Source organism: Tetrao urogallus, assembly GCF_951394365.1.
Source record: "Tetrao urogallus genome assembly, chromosome: 1".
NCBI lineage: Eukaryota > Metazoa > Chordata > Aves > Galliformes > Phasianidae > Tetrao > Tetrao urogallus.
Window position 1 is genome coordinate 192,929,050 of NC_136813.1, and position 16,034 is coordinate 192,945,083.

The 16,034-nt window shown below is 53.1% G+C and overlaps 2 protein-coding genes across 2 annotated transcripts in view; both read right to left on the reverse strand.

Annotated features, from left to right (window-relative positions):
- Nucleotides 1-10,655, reverse strand: part of AHCYL2 (adenosylhomocysteinase like 2) — a gene marked incomplete at both ends in the record, with an annotated part of 45,664 nt that extends 35,009 nt beyond the window's left edge. Inside the window, one exon of the mRNA XM_079533860.1 lies at nucleotides 10,308-10,655. Within this exon, the coding sequence (XP_079389986.1) occupies nucleotides 10,308-10,655 (348 nt within the window). The remainder of the gene's footprint in view (nucleotides 1-10,307) is intronic.
- Nucleotides 10,656-12,527: 1,872 nt separating this feature from the next.
- The window catches only part of SMO (smoothened, frizzled class receptor), a gene marked incomplete at both ends in the record, with an annotated part of 12,183 nt that continues 8,676 nt past the window's right edge, over nucleotides 12,528-16,034 (reverse strand). The window contains 8 exons of the mRNA XM_079547619.1: nucleotides 12,528-13,069; nucleotides 13,803-13,937; nucleotides 14,077-14,225; nucleotides 14,790-14,975; nucleotides 15,107-15,215; nucleotides 15,390-15,482; nucleotides 15,559-15,682; nucleotides 15,770-15,989. Of these exons, the coding sequence (XP_079403745.1) occupies nucleotides 12,528-13,069; nucleotides 13,803-13,937; nucleotides 14,077-14,225; nucleotides 14,790-14,975; nucleotides 15,107-15,215; nucleotides 15,390-15,482; nucleotides 15,559-15,682; nucleotides 15,770-15,989 (1,558 nt within the window). The remainder of the gene's footprint in view (nucleotides 13,070-13,802; nucleotides 13,938-14,076; nucleotides 14,226-14,789; nucleotides 14,976-15,106; nucleotides 15,216-15,389; nucleotides 15,483-15,558; nucleotides 15,683-15,769; nucleotides 15,990-16,034) is intronic.

The following is a 16,034-nucleotide window of genomic DNA, read 5'->3' on the forward strand; positions in this document are numbered from 1 at the left end:
GGACCCTTCCTACCCAACCTTTCTATGACCTTGAAGGACTCTTCCAACCCAAGCACTCAGTGACCACGAAGGGCCCTTCCAACCCAACCATCCTATGGCTCTGAGATCTTTAAGGACTCTTCCAATCCAACCATTCTGTGGTTCTGTGACCTTGAAGGACCCTTCCAACTCAATCATTCCATGATTCTCTCCTTCATGGGCAAAACCAATGGATGGCTGAAGTGAAAATACAGCACAGCAGCATGGAAAGGCTCTATGGATCTATGAGCTCGGACAAGCTCCCTTACACAACCCAAACACTGCAGGAAGAAGCATCCATAGCCCCACAAACTTCCAACTCCATCCATGCAGCTCAGCAGAGCTTAAGATCTGAGCTCCATCACTCCCAGCATTACTGTCTCAGTCAGAGGAGAGCCCCAAGGGATGGCTCTTGTGATACACCACAGCGAGCACACACCTCACACCTCCAGAAACCTGGAAATCCCACAAAGCACAGACTGTGAGCAGCAACACATCAAGTGTAAGTGAGTCATTCACACCCTGGGCACAAATCTCACAGCATTTATCACAGTGGCAGCGTGCCTGCCAATAACGGGGGCTGGATTTCTCTAAACGTCTGTCAGGTTTGTTTGCAGCTCCTTCCCAAGGAAACACATCCTGCCTTTTGCACCACGGGGTTGCACAGAGTGGGGTTCTGTGTACAGAGCCACAGAACAGTTGGGTTGGAAGCGATTTTAAAGATGGCAGAACCACAGAATGTCTCGGGTTTGGGTTTCAGCAGCTCTTTGACACTGATGAGAAAAATCCAACACTTGAAGCCTTCCAGCACCACCCCTTTGAGGCTCATGAACCATCCCCTGAATTACACAGCTGCGGTTTCCCAAAACAGTTCACGTGAAGAATAACTCTTCAGTTAAATAACTGAAATAGCTAAAACCCAACACTATCCATTTCTGCATTATCACAGCACACAGCCCTTACGTGGAAGCAAAGGACTTCCAGGAAGGAGAGAAAAAAGAAATGGATGTTTGTTCTTCTCAGTTGTGTGCCTCCCCGATCCGATCTGCAGATGGAGGTGGGTGACGACCTGAATGCATTTTACGTGGGGATAAAAAACAAAAGGAATGGATGGGTGAGATGGATGAGGGAGCAAAATCCTCGCAGTGGTAACTGAGGCTCTGCCCCGATGCGTTGTGATGTGCTAGGAGGTGCCTGATAGACAGCTTGGCTCTCGGCATGCACCCCCTCCTTCTGCTTGTCTATGAAGCACGTTCTGTGCTTTCCCTCTGTCCAGGGTTTCTCAAAAGCTGAATAAAGAGAAGGAAACGTGAGGGCTCAGGGGCTGCACGTGCATTAAGGTGCTCAAAGATCAGCCAAGGATGGCTGTGCCTATGGGAAAGGAGAGCAGCAAAAGCCACGTGAAAAGGAACAGCACTTAAAGGTGATTTTCACCCAGAACTCTTTCCAGAACAATTCCGAAATGGATTTGCCCAAGAGGCAGTGCTATCCTCACAGAAGGGAATGGGCTTTAATTTGTTTTCCATGACAACACACGGGGAAGTGCCAAGGATCTGCATCAGGAATGGCCCTAAATCAACTCCAAGGAAGTAGCGAGGATGTGGCAGCATCCATCTCTACCCAAAACGAAGGCCAACACGCCACTCTCCCCCTACTCCTGTAAAGAGAAAAAAAGTGATTTCTACTCCCAAACTGCCATACAAAAAAAAAAAAAAAAAATCCACAAAAAACAGAGAAATCACAAAAAGAGCAGGTTGTTTGATCCTAGTGATGGTGCTGTGATACCTGTCACGTCCTGGAGGAAGACAGAGGACAAATTACTCAAAGATGCTTTGAAGGGCACTTGAATTTGTTTGGGGGATCCTAAATTCTGCTTGGCACAGCTCTGTGGCTATGCAAGTATGTCTGTCTGGGGGAAAGCTATCTCCCTGCTGTACAATACTTCAGTTACAAGACTGAACAGGAATCCCTTCAGAAGCATAGAATGGTTGGGTTGGATGGGTCCTTCAAGTCCATAGAATCCCAGTATGGTCGGATTGGAAGGGTTCTTCAAGATCACAGAATCCCAGCACAGTTGAGTGGAAAGGGACCCCAAAGCCCCCTGGCCCCACTCCTTTCATGGGCTGGGTCCCCCCCCCCCACCAGCTCATGCCACCCAGACCCCATCCATGGCCACGGGCAGCTCCAGGATGGAGCACCCACACTGCTCTGGGAACTTCTCTTTTACCAGCACCACAATTAGTGACTTGCTGTTCCTTCAAACTAACGACAAAAGACAGGAAGCACAGAACAAACAAATCCTGAGGAGAAAAAGCAGTTCAGAATCCCCACGGGATGAGAAGCTCAATGTTCTGCCTCAGTTCTGCCCAGGCTTGGCAGCTGTCTGCACCCACTCAGCATTGCCACCGGGTGATTTGAGGTAGAAAAACCCCAAATCTCACCCCCAAACCATGTGATGAATCAGCCTGAGTGCTGCTACCACAGCTCCAGTCCTTCCCCATGCAAGGTCTTAGTAGGCAAGGTGGGGATGGGTTGGCAGTCGGACTTGACGACCAACCAACCTTTATGATTCTATGAAGGTAAGGTCCCAAATACAGCTTGTCACCTCCCATGGGAGCAGCTGCTCCTGGCACTTTGTGATCCCCATGCCAGCAGCTAACATTTCCCCACAGAAATGTGAGGCAACAAGAATGCGATGGGGAAGCCGCATCATGAGGAACATCGGCTCAAAATGCTTTGCATGTTCAGACAACCCAGTGACTCATTTGTGGTCATTTTGTGCTGCATCTGCTGCGGAGAAACCAGAAAACGTTTCAGTTGATTTATATTAAGAATAAGAAGTCAAGGAAAAACGAGATGCTAAGCATCGAAAGAGCTTGCTGTCGATCAGATCCCCTCTCTCAGCCTTCTCTACTCCATGTTCACAGACCCAGAGCTCTCAGCCTGTCCCCACCAGGAGGTGCTCCAGGCCCTCACCACCTCCCAGCTGTACCCAGTCTGCCTGGAAATGGGGAGCCCAGCACTGGGCCCTGCTGGCCATGCTCTGTGCAGTGCATCCCGGGGTCCCATTGGCCTTCCTGGCCATCAGGGCACACTGCTAGCTCACGGTCAGCCTTAGATCAACCTATTGGCTACCAGGACCCTCATGAGCTGGGTTGAAATAAAGCCCTGGGAGGATTATCCAGTGGATTACTGGTCCATCCACCAGCCTCAGATCTGCAGAGAAGAGAGAAGTGATATCGCCTCACTGGATAAGAGGAAGGCACCGACAGCCAAAGCCATTTGCCCAAGGTCATCTCCGTATCACAGGACAGCCAAGCAAAGCCTCTTCCTTCTCCCTACTTCTCTGTTTCTCAAAGTCTCCTCCTATGTAGAGGTCGGGGGAGGGGGGCAGTACCATCACACTACATCCCTTCTTAATTTTATTTCTTTCCCCTCCTTCTCCTCAGCCACAGGGTCAGGGCTCAAGGACAAGCCATGGAACACACCAAGAGAAATTCCTGACCAGGTCTCCCAGCGGATCCCTTCCATTGGGACATTCCATGGTTCTAAGATTCCACAGAGAATGAAACAAGAAAATGAGCCACGTTCACCACCTCCAACCCTCTGCCTCCACACTCCAGACTGGAATATTCTGGGAAGAACCCTTGTGCTGCCTCAGCACACGAGGGCTGCAAGGAATGCAACAAGAGGAACCTGATTTTAATGACAATGGTTGCCAGGGTTACCTTAATTCCATCGCAGCTCCAATAGTCTCCCAACTCGAACTCCACACCACTAATCAGGAGCCTTGCATAACATTAGTGTTGAATAACCCAATTTAAACTGAGTGAAAGGCCTGGATTGTTGCAGGAGTTGTTGACGCAAAAAGAAAGGGAAGGAAAAAAAAAAGCAAAACACAAACCTGTTTTGTTCTGGGAAGCGCTTCTCCTGTGTCTGTCACCCTCATCCTTCCTGAAGCTTTGGGTGAGCCAAAGCCAGAGCAGAGCCGAAATGAAATGCATTGCTTTGTTAGGACAAATATGGTTCCCTGTATTTCCTTCTGAAGGAAAACAAAGCACAGCGACACGCCTTCGGCTCTCTGCATTGGGCTCTTCAGCACAAAACCCCATTTTCTACAACACCTTCTGATCAGCAAAGCTGCGCAGTGAGAGCTGCAGTCCATCACCTGCAAATCACCTCCAGTTAGCATCAGGTAGGAGAAGTGAAGGAGCATTTCCACGCCGATAGCCCACACTTGGCTGCGGTGAGGCAGGACACCGCTCTGGCAAGGAGACATAGAGTTCCCCTCCCACAACTCTTGTATTGAAGTCGAATTTGTTCTGCTTGTATTGTGCTCATCTGTGCATTACTGGAATGCATTACGAAGCCAGACAGCAAAATCAGGGAGCATGGTGTTCTTCCCACTGTTCTGTTGCTTGGTTATTCTCCAGAGTTTTTCCCCCCAGCTACAACCCTCTCTCATTGCAGGAGGGCTGAGGGGGTAACAAATGAGAAATAATGAGAAATAGATCGTGGCAGTACTGATAAGAAAAAGAAGAAACAGCTGATGTTACCACAGAGCTTCTGTATGCTGTTAGTGCTTTGTTAATTGATTGCTAGGAATCCTTAATTTCTGACCAACTACCAAAAAATCACTTAGCTTGGATAGGTAAATGATGACTTGTAATGTTTGATCCCAATGTAGGAAAAGGAATCTGTGTGGCAGGATGGAAGATGTGGGCTACTGAAATCACAGAATGGCTGGGTTGGAAGGGTCCTTAAAGATCATACAGCCATAGGATGGTTGGGTCAGAAGGGTCCTTAAAGATCATACAGCCATAGGATGGTTGGGTCAGAAGGGTCCTTAAAGATCATACAGCCATACGATGGTTGGGTTGGAAGGGTCCTTAAAGATCATACAGCCATAGGATGGTTGGGTCAGAAGGGTCCTTAAAGATCATACAGCCAAAGGATGGTTGGGTTGGAAGGGTCCTCAAAGATCATACAGCCATAGGATGGTTGGGTCAGAAGGGTCCTTAAAGATCATACAGCCAAAGGATGGTTGGGTTGGAAGGGTCCTCAAAGATCATACAGTCATAGGATGGTTGGGTCGGAAGGATCATTAAAGATCATAGTCATAGGATGGTTGGGTTGGAAAGGTCCTCAGAAATCATACAGCCATAGGATGGCTGGGTTGGAAGGGTCCTTAAAGATCATACAGTCATAGGATGGTTGAGTTGGAAGGGTCCTTAAAGATCATACAGCCATAGGATGGTTGGTTGGAAGGGTCCTCAGAAATCATACAGCCATAGATAGGATGGTTGGGTTGGAAGGGTCCTCAAAGATCACTGAATTATGGAATGGCAACTGCTCCTCTCTGCCCTGTCACAGTTTGGGAATACCAATAAAAAAAAAAATCATAAAACCATGACATACCCTCACCCCAGCACCTCTACAACACACAGCTGCCTAAGAAGCAAAGGGTGCACACAACCGTTCCTATTTATATCACATTTTTCATCGCTGGAATCCAAAACACACTCCTCAGCATGCTGAAAGCACAGAGCACCAATACCTCATGCATCGGAATGAAACACTCAGGAGCTTTACTTTAAACAGGAGTTCCTGGAAAACAAAAGGGGTTTTCTTGTTGACTCTGGAACCTCAGATGTCAGCAGCAGAAGCACTGGTAATGGGTCCCTCTCGCTGGGAGGGCACAAAGCGCACGGAGAAAGGCTTAACCAGGGACTGCTCTCCTCTCGTTTCACGAGATCCAGCAGGAATCCTGCTGAACCCTGAGGTATCCCAGGAAAAAGGTCGCTGCTTCATTTCAGAACAGAAGCCCAAACCTGTTGGCAAGCACCTTAATTTTGGCATGCCACGAGCCAAGACGAAGCGGAGTTACCTTGCAGCAGCAGCAACACACGACGTCGTCCTCAGGGTGTGCTTCCAGGCTTATCTCTGCTTATCTCACACTATTCCAATGCTCTGTTTGCAAAACGCTGTTTGTCCCAGGCAGGGAAAGAGCACAGTGTCACCAGGTCAGCAGCAGAGTCCCTGCAAATGTCACCACGTCACGGAGCCACGTGCTGCCCCGAGCTGCTCTCCGTTTCACTCACTACACCCGTGCCCATTTCTACAGCAATGAAAAGCATTTCCGTGTGCGTGCGGACTCCACTCATGCACTTTTTCCAAAAACAATGTAATAAAGGATGGCCAAAAGTTGTCTTTGTACTGCGGGAAAGCTCTCAGTTGGGGGAAAAAGCAGGATAGCAACCTGACAGCATGGATTTTTGCAAAATAAGTAATACAGCTTCTGAGCATTCTTTATGCACTGCGTTTCCTAAGCATCCTCGTTTTCCTCCCCAGAACACACCCAGGAACAAAATTGCTTTCTGAAGGCGTCCAGCACACAGCAGAAGCACTGCAGCAATTCAGTGCTTCAAGGCTGTCAGCAGAAGGGGTCAGTTGAGAAATGCCCTCAAATACAGCTATATATTGCTAATTTTTGACCTCATGCTTTTTGTGCTCCCTGCAGAATCACCGCCTCACATTCCTCAGCCTCATTTTCCTGCTCGCTGCCTTCTCCCATTTCAGTGCATGGGTTGACCTGGCAGCCCACGCAGATTTCTACTGGATTCAGCTAACAGAACAGGAGAAAAAAGAAGGAATTAACTCAATTGTGGCTGAAAGTGAAGTGTTTCAGCGGGATTATCACTAAGCAAAACAGATATTTCCATGCCCTGCGCCACTGTAACTCTGTACAGCCTTTGGAGTGACTTTCTTCCTTCAGTCACGTTATTCCCAGCACTGCCCACAACTTCCATCCCTGTTACTCAACCAAAATTCGGATTCTGGCTCCTTCCAGGCAGCCAGAAGCACAGCATCTCCTGAAATCAGACTCCACCAGGAGATGGGCCCAGGGGTGTTGTGTGCAATAAAAGCACATGGCCCCCAGCAATGAGATTTAACGAAGCAGTGTTCATCCAGCCGTGCTCATTAGGAGAATGCAGCCTCGGGGGAACACTTAACAGCCTGGCAGAAGTGGAAGAACTTGGAAAGCAGAGAGCAGCGCTCAAGGAACACAGAATGGAGTGCAGGACTCCCACAAAATCCCTCCACTCCATCATACAGAATTCACACACATTCATGAGGTATGTTCCAAAAGTATCACAGAAACACAGCGTGGAATGGTTGGGTTGGAAGGGACATTAGAGATCATGGAGACACAGAATGGTTGGGTTGGAAGGATCATAAGGATCATAGAGTTGGGTTGGAAGGGTCCTTAAAGATCACAGAGCCAAAGGAAGGTTGGGTTGGAAGGGTCCTTAAAGATCACAGAGCCATAGAATGGTTGAGTTGGAAGGGTCCTTAAAGATCACAGAGCCACAGAATGGTTGGGTTGGAATGGTCCTTAAAGATCACAGAGCCATGGGATGGTTGGGTTGGAAGGGTCCTTAAAGATCACAGAGCCACAGAATGGTTGGGTTGGAATGGTCCTTAAAGATCACAGAGCCATGGGATGGTTGGGTTGGAAGGGTCCTTAAGGACCCAAGAGCCACAGAACAGATGGATTAGAAGGGTCCTTAAAGATCACAGAGCCATAGAATGGTTGAGTTGGAAGGGTCCTTAAAGAACATAGAGCCATGGCAGGTTGGGATAGAAGGATGATAAAGACCACAGAATGATGGAAGAGCACATGCTAACAACTGGCTGAGAGTTGGGCAGAGAGGAACCTGATGAGCTCCAACAGGGGTGAGGGCAGAGTCCTACACCTGGGGAGGAACAATTGCACACACCAGGACAGTTAGGGGCTGAGATGCTGGAAAGAAGCTCTCCAGAGAAGGACTTGGTGGCTTTGAGCCAGTCATGTGTCCTGTGGCCACAAAGACCCATGAAGTCTCCTTCTCTGAAGATACTCAAAACCCGCCTGGACACATCCCTGCTACATGGAACCTGCTCTATCAGGGGTTGGGTTGGAGAATCTCCAGATCTCCCTTCCAACCACTACAGTCCCGGGATTCTGTAAGAGCACAGCCACCAGCTCCACCACGTTTGGACTCCTCAACTTGGGACGCAATAAGAGATCACACAAAACACAGCGACCGCTCACCTGGCAAACTCAGTGAGCAAGCATGCTACCACCCAACCACGGTGCAAGCACAAACCCGGGCCAGCAAGCAGCCAACGTGACTCAGGGCCCTGACTCACACCTGCAGGTGTAAGTTCAGCCGTGGCTGTTACTCACCCAAAAGCTCAGCCTGCAGCATGAGCAGAGAATGACGGCCCCAAACACAGCTCTGGTCTGGACTGGTTCTGTTCTCCTTATGTGCTGCTATGAGATTTTAAGTCAGTTTGCTTAACAGCACAGAGGGAAAAACAAGTACAGGAATGAAATGAGGAAGAAAGGCTTTGGAAGCCTTGGAGAGAGTTGCTGATTGCCTCTCTAAAGCCAACGGGTCTTCTGTTCTGCGTTCATCTGTTTTTCAAAGCATTTGGGAGAACTTCTCCTGTTTCCACAAAGTAGAGCGTGTGGAACTATTTTAGTGCTAATTATGAGCAAACTTCAGAAAAGGATGTGGGAAATTGAATAATTCTGGAGATGTCCATACATCAGTGAAGGTCTGAAAGCAAATGCATGGAGATTTGGCAATTCAATGCAAGATCCTAACGTTTCTGGGTCAGCAGATGGGAAAATAGTCTAGAAAAGCCAGACTCGTGCTTTGTGTGTGAAGTAATCCGGCTGTGGAGCCCAATGCCCTGAGTGAGCACTGTTGGGAATTAACACACTAAATGGGCATCCCAGGGGACAGCAGAGCTTGGGACAAGGCAGAACCTTCCAACCCAACCATCCTACAGTCCCCAAGTGTCCTACAGACAACCTAAGTGTCCTACAGTCCTAAAGGACCCTTCCAACCCAACCGTTCTACAGTTCTATGATCTTCAAGGACTCTTCCATCCCAAGTGTTCTACAGCCCTAAAGGACCTTTCCAATCCAACCATTCTTTGGTTCTACCATCTTCAAGGACCCTTCCAACCCAACCAAGCCATCCTATGGTTCTGTGATCTTAAAGGATCCTTCCAATCCAACCATCCCATAGTCCTATGACCTTTTAAGTCCTTCCCAACCCAACCACTCCTATTTTTACAATGAGTGGCCTCCCCTTTGACGTGACAGCATTGAGACGCACTGAGTTGAACACAGAAGGGCAAAATTCTGCCAATCAGGACCTTCTGCAGCAATCACCGTGACACAAACTCGCTCCCAATCCCGGCACAGCTGAAGATCTAATGAGATAAAAGTTCGCCAATCCACATTCTAACGAGATAAGCCACTAATTACCCTGTCCAAAGGGTGGAAGGAGAACACAGTGAGTCTGAATGGACACAGAGACAACTCACATAGGTGTGCACATACCTGTAGGTATGGAGACACACACGTGCAAACAACGTACACACCTACAGGCTGCGCACACAGCAGTACAGCCGGACACACGCCTGGCACAGCCACACACCACGTCATATCTCCCATAGTACCTGCTCCTGTACTCAGGGCATTTCCGTGTCCCCAAGATAACGGCGGAGACGGGAAGCCAACCTGATGGGCACACCTATAGGGCAGTGTTCTCATCAAGGCTCACCTCATGCCCCCAGGCACAGGTATAGATGCAGGTAGAGGGGATGGAAGGGTCACCAAGCACTGCCAAGCTATCTGTTTGGAGGGGAGGGTCTGGGGAGACGGGGGGAGGGGGGTTAAGAACCATAACGTTGTCCATCTGGGGGAGTGATCCTGTCCAAGCATCACTACTGTGCCAGATTGAGGGGGGTTACCCAATGTCCCCAACACAGTCCTATTTTTGTCGGGGGCCTCCCCTGCCCCCCCAGCTTCAGTTACAAGAGATTCAACCCCAGTGCCCAATAACCATAACCACGAGGGGAGGACAAGCCCCTGCCTCCAGGTACCAGCTTGGCTTCACTTTGGAGTTTCACCCCACATCCCCAAACACAGAGACAGTCACACCTTTGGGGGGGGGGGGAGGGAGGGTCACTCCCTGTTTGTGGGGATCACTGCATCTCAGTTTGTGGGGGTCACTGTGTTTCCCAAGCACAGCCACAATGCCTATCTGGGGGGGGAAGGAACCCCACATATACAAATACCACTTATTTTGGGTCGTGCGGGGGGGGGAAGAGGGGGTGATAACCCCAGTCCCCAGGCACCACCACAGCTCCAGTTTGGGAGGGCACAACCCAGGTCCCCAAATACAGGGACAGCCCCACGATCCCCCCCCTCCCCTTCCCCCCCATACCTTCTTAACGGTGCGGGGCGCTTCACTAACGGTGCCGTCGGGGCTGACGAGCGCTTCGGCCGCCGCTCCGCCGTCCGCCGCCGCCGCCGCCGCCCCCCCCACGCCGACCCCCCCATCGCGATGCCGGTGCTGTGGGTGGTGGGGATCGCTTCGCTTCATGGCCGAGGCCTGAGGCACCTTCACCGCACCCGGCGGTGGCCTCTCGGCCGCCGTGACCGCTTCCCTCTCCGTTCCGGAACACGGAACCCCAGGGGAGGGATGAGGAACGGTCGTCGCTTCGCAGCCCTTCTCCATGGGACCGCTCAGCTCCTTCAGCTCCACCGCGGGGGCCGCCACCTGCACCGACATCGCCGCCGCCGTCCGCCGCCTCCGCCTCCCTCAGAGCATCGAGGCCCGCCCCGCCGCGGGGCACGCTGGGAGTCGTAGTCCTCCCGCCCCCCTCCCCGCCCGACCTATGGGGGCGGGGGAACTACGACTCCCAGCGGCCTCCGCGCCGCCTGGCCGCCGCGCTGCTCTCGGAGGGAACTACAGCTCCCAGCAGCCCCCGCGCGGCTCCGCACCGCCCTCACGCCCACCCCCTTCGCGCGGGGGGTGCTGGGAGATGTAGTGCGGCGGTGTTGGGGCGCGGAATGGCGGCGACGATGGACGGGAGCAGAAGTGTTAGGGAGCGTCCCAAAAGGGGATGCGGAGATGGGGAACAGCACTCATACGTAGGGTTGGGGTTGTCCCAACTGGACGCGATCCGTGCGTGTCCCTTCCCTCGGGATATTCATCTCAATCTCTTCTTGCCAGAGAAGGGAAACCTCACGGATTGATTAATCCGCGTTAATTGGGCGCTGCTCCGTCGCGTCGGGGCGTCGAGCCGCGCTCCCCTGCTGAGCAAACGGGCCGTGCCGCAGCTCTCCGGCGATACGGTGCGACGTCAGCGCCAGGGGAGCGCTGCCGGAGGTGTTATCTCGGCAAACAGCCGCTATCAGATAGGGAGGGAGCGGCTGATGAAATGCGGTGGGCATTGGGGTGGAGCAGTTCCGCCCAGATTTAAGAGAGAAGCCGGACTTTGGACAAGCAAGCACGCCTTGGGCACGGCGGAACGTGGGGAGCTGCGCTCCATCCGTGAATGTGGATCTTGTGCCCCCAGGACCCCCCGACGAGCGGCTTTGGGGACGTTCAGATCCACAGTGCCATCTGCTGGCAAAGGATCCCCCCCCCTCCCGGCTCCCCACAACAGCGCCCCAAGAACTCCTCCAAGGATCCCAAAACATCCCCACTGGGTTCCAAAGCGACTCCCATCACTGCTTCTGGTTCCTTCCCCATTCTCACCCCGATTTGCACAGGGGCAGCACTGAGGAGCTCCCATGGAAGCCAACCCCGACCCCGAGCACTTTTAGGAGCTTCGTCAGTGTTTCCCCACCCTCAACATCTTCCCACAGAACCCAGGGTAGCCGCCAGCAATGGAAATTTGACAAATTTAATACTGATACAGGAGGGTTTCTGCTTTACACAGCAAAAATCAACCCGTGGAGGTCGCCAGGGGGAGGGGGGGGGGTAGGGAGAAAGCCGTGAGCCTACCGGGATTTAATAAACACTCAAAAGACATTTACAGGACTAAGGGGGAGATATAAAGCACCAGCAAGGACAGGTGTCCTCCTACGTCAGGGCTCGGATACAATTTGTTCCTTTTTCTTTAAAAAAACAGTTTAAAAAAAAGGCTTTGCTCAGGGGGTTGGTGCACCCAAGACGGCAAAGGGGATCTGGAAGGAAGGCACTTTGGGATCCCTGCAGCAGAGCCCGAAAAATGGGGATGCTGCTGCACCCCGTGCAGGGCCGCCACGTCTCGGTGTATTACAAAGAATACAAAAATAATTGTTTAAAAACCCTACTGGCACCGTAAAAGTGTTGGGAAGCTCTACGTACCATCTAGCCGTGGGGCGGCAGGGCAGTCCACGTGCGGGGATTGAAATCAACACCTTAACCTGCCTACCACCATTGGGGGTGTGAGGGAGCGTCCCCTTCACCCCTAAATCCTGGCAGCGCCTTCGAGGGGTGCTGCTCCAACCAGTTTCTCTTCTCCCATCCTCAAATCCCGCTGGTGGGTTGGGATGAGCATCAAATCCATCCGGACGACGCTGGGCTTGACCCCGGGTGTTGGTTGGGCTCCAGCGTTCCCTTGGGGCTACCCAGATGCCGGTGGGCTCCGCTGTCCCCAGCATCGTGCAGGGCTCAGAAATCTGAGTCGGCATCCAGCAGCTCCGCGTTCACCAGGTTGGTCCGGGAATGGATGGGAGCCAAGCCGGCGCGTCTGCCCCGAGTCCTTGTCACCCCACTGCCACCAGGAAGGGGCTCAGGGGGCCATCGAGGGCCCCCATTTTGCTGCCGGTGCCCGACGCTGGGACCGGGGCTCTCCTCATCCTCTGGAGAGCCACTCTCGGGGCAGAAGGGATTGGTGATGAGGTGGGGGATGTGAGCTCGACGCCGGCCATCCCACAGCCCCCCAGCACCGTTGGGGAGGCCCGGGAGGACAGCGGGGATGAAGGTGTCCCCTCTACACCGGGGGACGGCCACCAAGCAGGGCTGCTGGGGCAGCCGGGGCAGGTGAGGCACGGAGCTGGGGGCCGGGGGGGCCACAGAGAGCCCGGCGCGGCGCTCAGGGCACACCTCCTCCTTTTTCTTCTTCCTCCGCTTCTTCTTACGGCTGCGCTTCTGCAGCTCTGGGGAGACGTCGGCCTCCACCACCCAGAGGTTGCTCCGCTCCTCCGGTGGCACTGTGGGACACAGGGATGGTAAGAGTGGCCACAGCTCAGCCCACAAAGTCCCAGAATCGTAAGGGCTGGATGGGACTTCTGGATATCATCCAGTGCAACCCATCACGTTCCCTAGAGCAGGCAGCCTTCCACTGGACTCTCTGCAGCAATTCCCTGTCTGACACAAACTGGGGAGCCCAGAACTGGACCCAGTGCTCCACCTGTGGTCTTCCCAGGGCAGAGCAGAGTCCTTCTTGGACACTGCTGACTCACGGTCAACCATTGGTCAACTGCTGGTCAACCACTGGTCAACCTGTCATCAATTTAGCAGAGGGTTGTTAGGGTAGTATAGTTAGGTTGTGGTTGGACTTGATGATCTTTAAGGTCTTTTCCAACCTGAGCAATTCTGATTCTATGATTCTAATTGCTGGTCAACCACTGGTCAACCTGTGGTCAACTGCTCGCCAACCACTGGTCAACCTGTGGTCAACTGCTCGTCAACCACTGGTCAACCTGTGAACAACTGCTCATCAACCACTGGTCAACCTGTTGTCAACTGCTGGTTATCTACTGGTCAACCACTGGTCAACCATGACCACCAGGTCCTTCTCCTCAGAGCTCCTTTCCAGCAGCTCAGCCCCTAGTCTGTACTGATGTGTTCCTCACCAGGTGCAGGAGCTACACCTGCACTCAGTGAATCTCATCAGGTTCTTCTCCACCCAACTCTTCCCCATTCACGTTCCCAGGGACTTGCCAGGTGTTGCCACCGGTGTAACAGAGACGTCCTGGGGCAGGATGGCCCCTCTCCTGGCCACCATCTTGGTGACATGCTGAGCCCACGCAGAAGACACATCAGCTGATGGCTCATTGATGTCAAACGCCAAACCAGCTGCCAAGACAAAGGGGAAGATCCATCAAAAAGGTGGGGGAGAAATCCACCCTGAAGGCGGGGACAAAGAGGGAGATCCATCCCAAAGGTGGAGACAAAAGGGAGAAGTGGCCCCATCCCTCCCCATCACCACGCATACCCACGGGACCGTCGTGCGAGACGGTGTGCATACTGAAGGACAGCTCCCGGCCCGGGTCACGCAGCAGCTCCTTACGCTTGGAGAAGGCTTTGGCAATCATCTTGCTCTTCTTGATCCTCTTGGGCTGGTCGTCGCTCTGCCCTGTCAGCCTGGGGACAAGGTGGGGGACATGGGGTGGCCCACGGCATAGGATACGCACAGCCACGGCCCTGGGGACTGTCCCTGTCTGGAAGAGGTGAACCAGGGGCTGGGGACTGTGCCTGACGGGTGTCCTGTGGGGGGTGAAGGTGTCCTACAACCACAACACACCACCCCATTCCCCACCCTGCTGTGACCCCACAATTTGTTGACTCAACGGACAAAAGTCAGGGGGCAACCTCCAGCATCTCAAGATGTTGGACGTCATCCCAATATCTGAAGATGTTGGAGAGGGCATAGAGCAGCGGTGACACATAATGGGACATTGTCCTGCAACCAGGACATATCCTGTAGGACACGCCACCCCATAAATTATCCTCAAAACCTACTGTGACCCCACAACTCCTTGACCCGATGGCCAAAAGACTAAAGACGACCTCCAACATCTCCAGATGTTGGATGGGGCACGTGGAGCCGTGCTGGCATCCCCACGGGAAGCTGGATGAGGCACAGAGCTGGGGTGATATCCCCATGGGGCACTGGGTGGCAGCTGGGGTGACATCCCAGGATCCCACCTGCACCAAGTGCGCTTCCAGATGAGCAGGGTGGCCTTGGTCCAGACCCAGGTGCTCATGGAGATGCCGGTGCCAAACATGGCAAAGAGGTTGATCTTCTCCACCAGCAGGCTTGGACGGTTCTTGATCTCACACTCTGGGATGGGTTTGTTGGTCTGCGTGGCGATGGTCACGTTGGCCTCGCACCTGCATAGACAGACACGAGTGAAGGGGATGCCCAGCACCCTCAGCAGGGGACGCAGTTCCCTCTTGGGGGATGCAGGGTTCAAAACAAGTCACTTAACGCATCCCCTGCTCACTGTCCCTGTTCCACTCACAGGACATATTCCCGAAAGCTTCGCTCCCACTCTGCCTGGTTGAAGAAGTCGTAGAAGTGGCAGCCAAAAGTGATGAAGACGAAGCCAAAGGCCAAGAACCCGAAGATGCCTGAAAGAGAAGTTGGACGTTCCTGGCTGAGTCGAGCTCCAGCGATACCATCAACAACGCAGCTTTGCCTCTTGGTGCCAAGACGTGGGACAGGGATGTCTGCATCCAAGGGACAAACACCCCAAATTCCCACCCCAACTCCCACAGAAGTGGTGCTCCTGGGGCTGCCCTCACCCAGACGCAGCATGGTCTCGTTGATCTTGCTGGCAGCCTTCTCGCTCAGCAGCCCAGGGTGGTTGCTCTTGATGGAGAAGAGCGTCATAACCCCTGCGGTGTAGGGACATATTGGTCAGGGGTGAGGATACCTGCAGTGCCTCCATCCCCACAGTGCACCCACACCTACCCCGGATGAGGAAATAGCCCCCGACGATGAGGACGAGCCCGATGGGTGCCAGGACGAAGCCGGCGCGGTAGCGATAGTTCTTGTAACCCACAAAGCAGATACCGCTGACAGAGTCACCATCCACCTGGTGATTGGGGATGTCACCTGGCTGCGTTCACCTGAGCAAGCAGGGATGCGGGTGGGGGGGAAGGTGGGCTTGCAGCCCCATTACCTGTGCCACAGCCAGGATGGCCACGGTGAGCACAAAAGGGATGGACCAGGTGATGAGGTGGAAGTAGGAGGTCTTGCCCAGCAGCGGCTGGTAGGTGGTGCCCAGCGCCTTGAAGGATGTGTGCCAGGCGTAGGTCAGCATGACAAACCAGATGACGCCTGACATCAGCGAGTAGTAGACGATGACAAAGATGATGACACAGGAGAGCGTCTCGTTGGAGCTATGGGGAGCAAGACAGGGGTGTCATTGGCCACTGGGAGGGGAC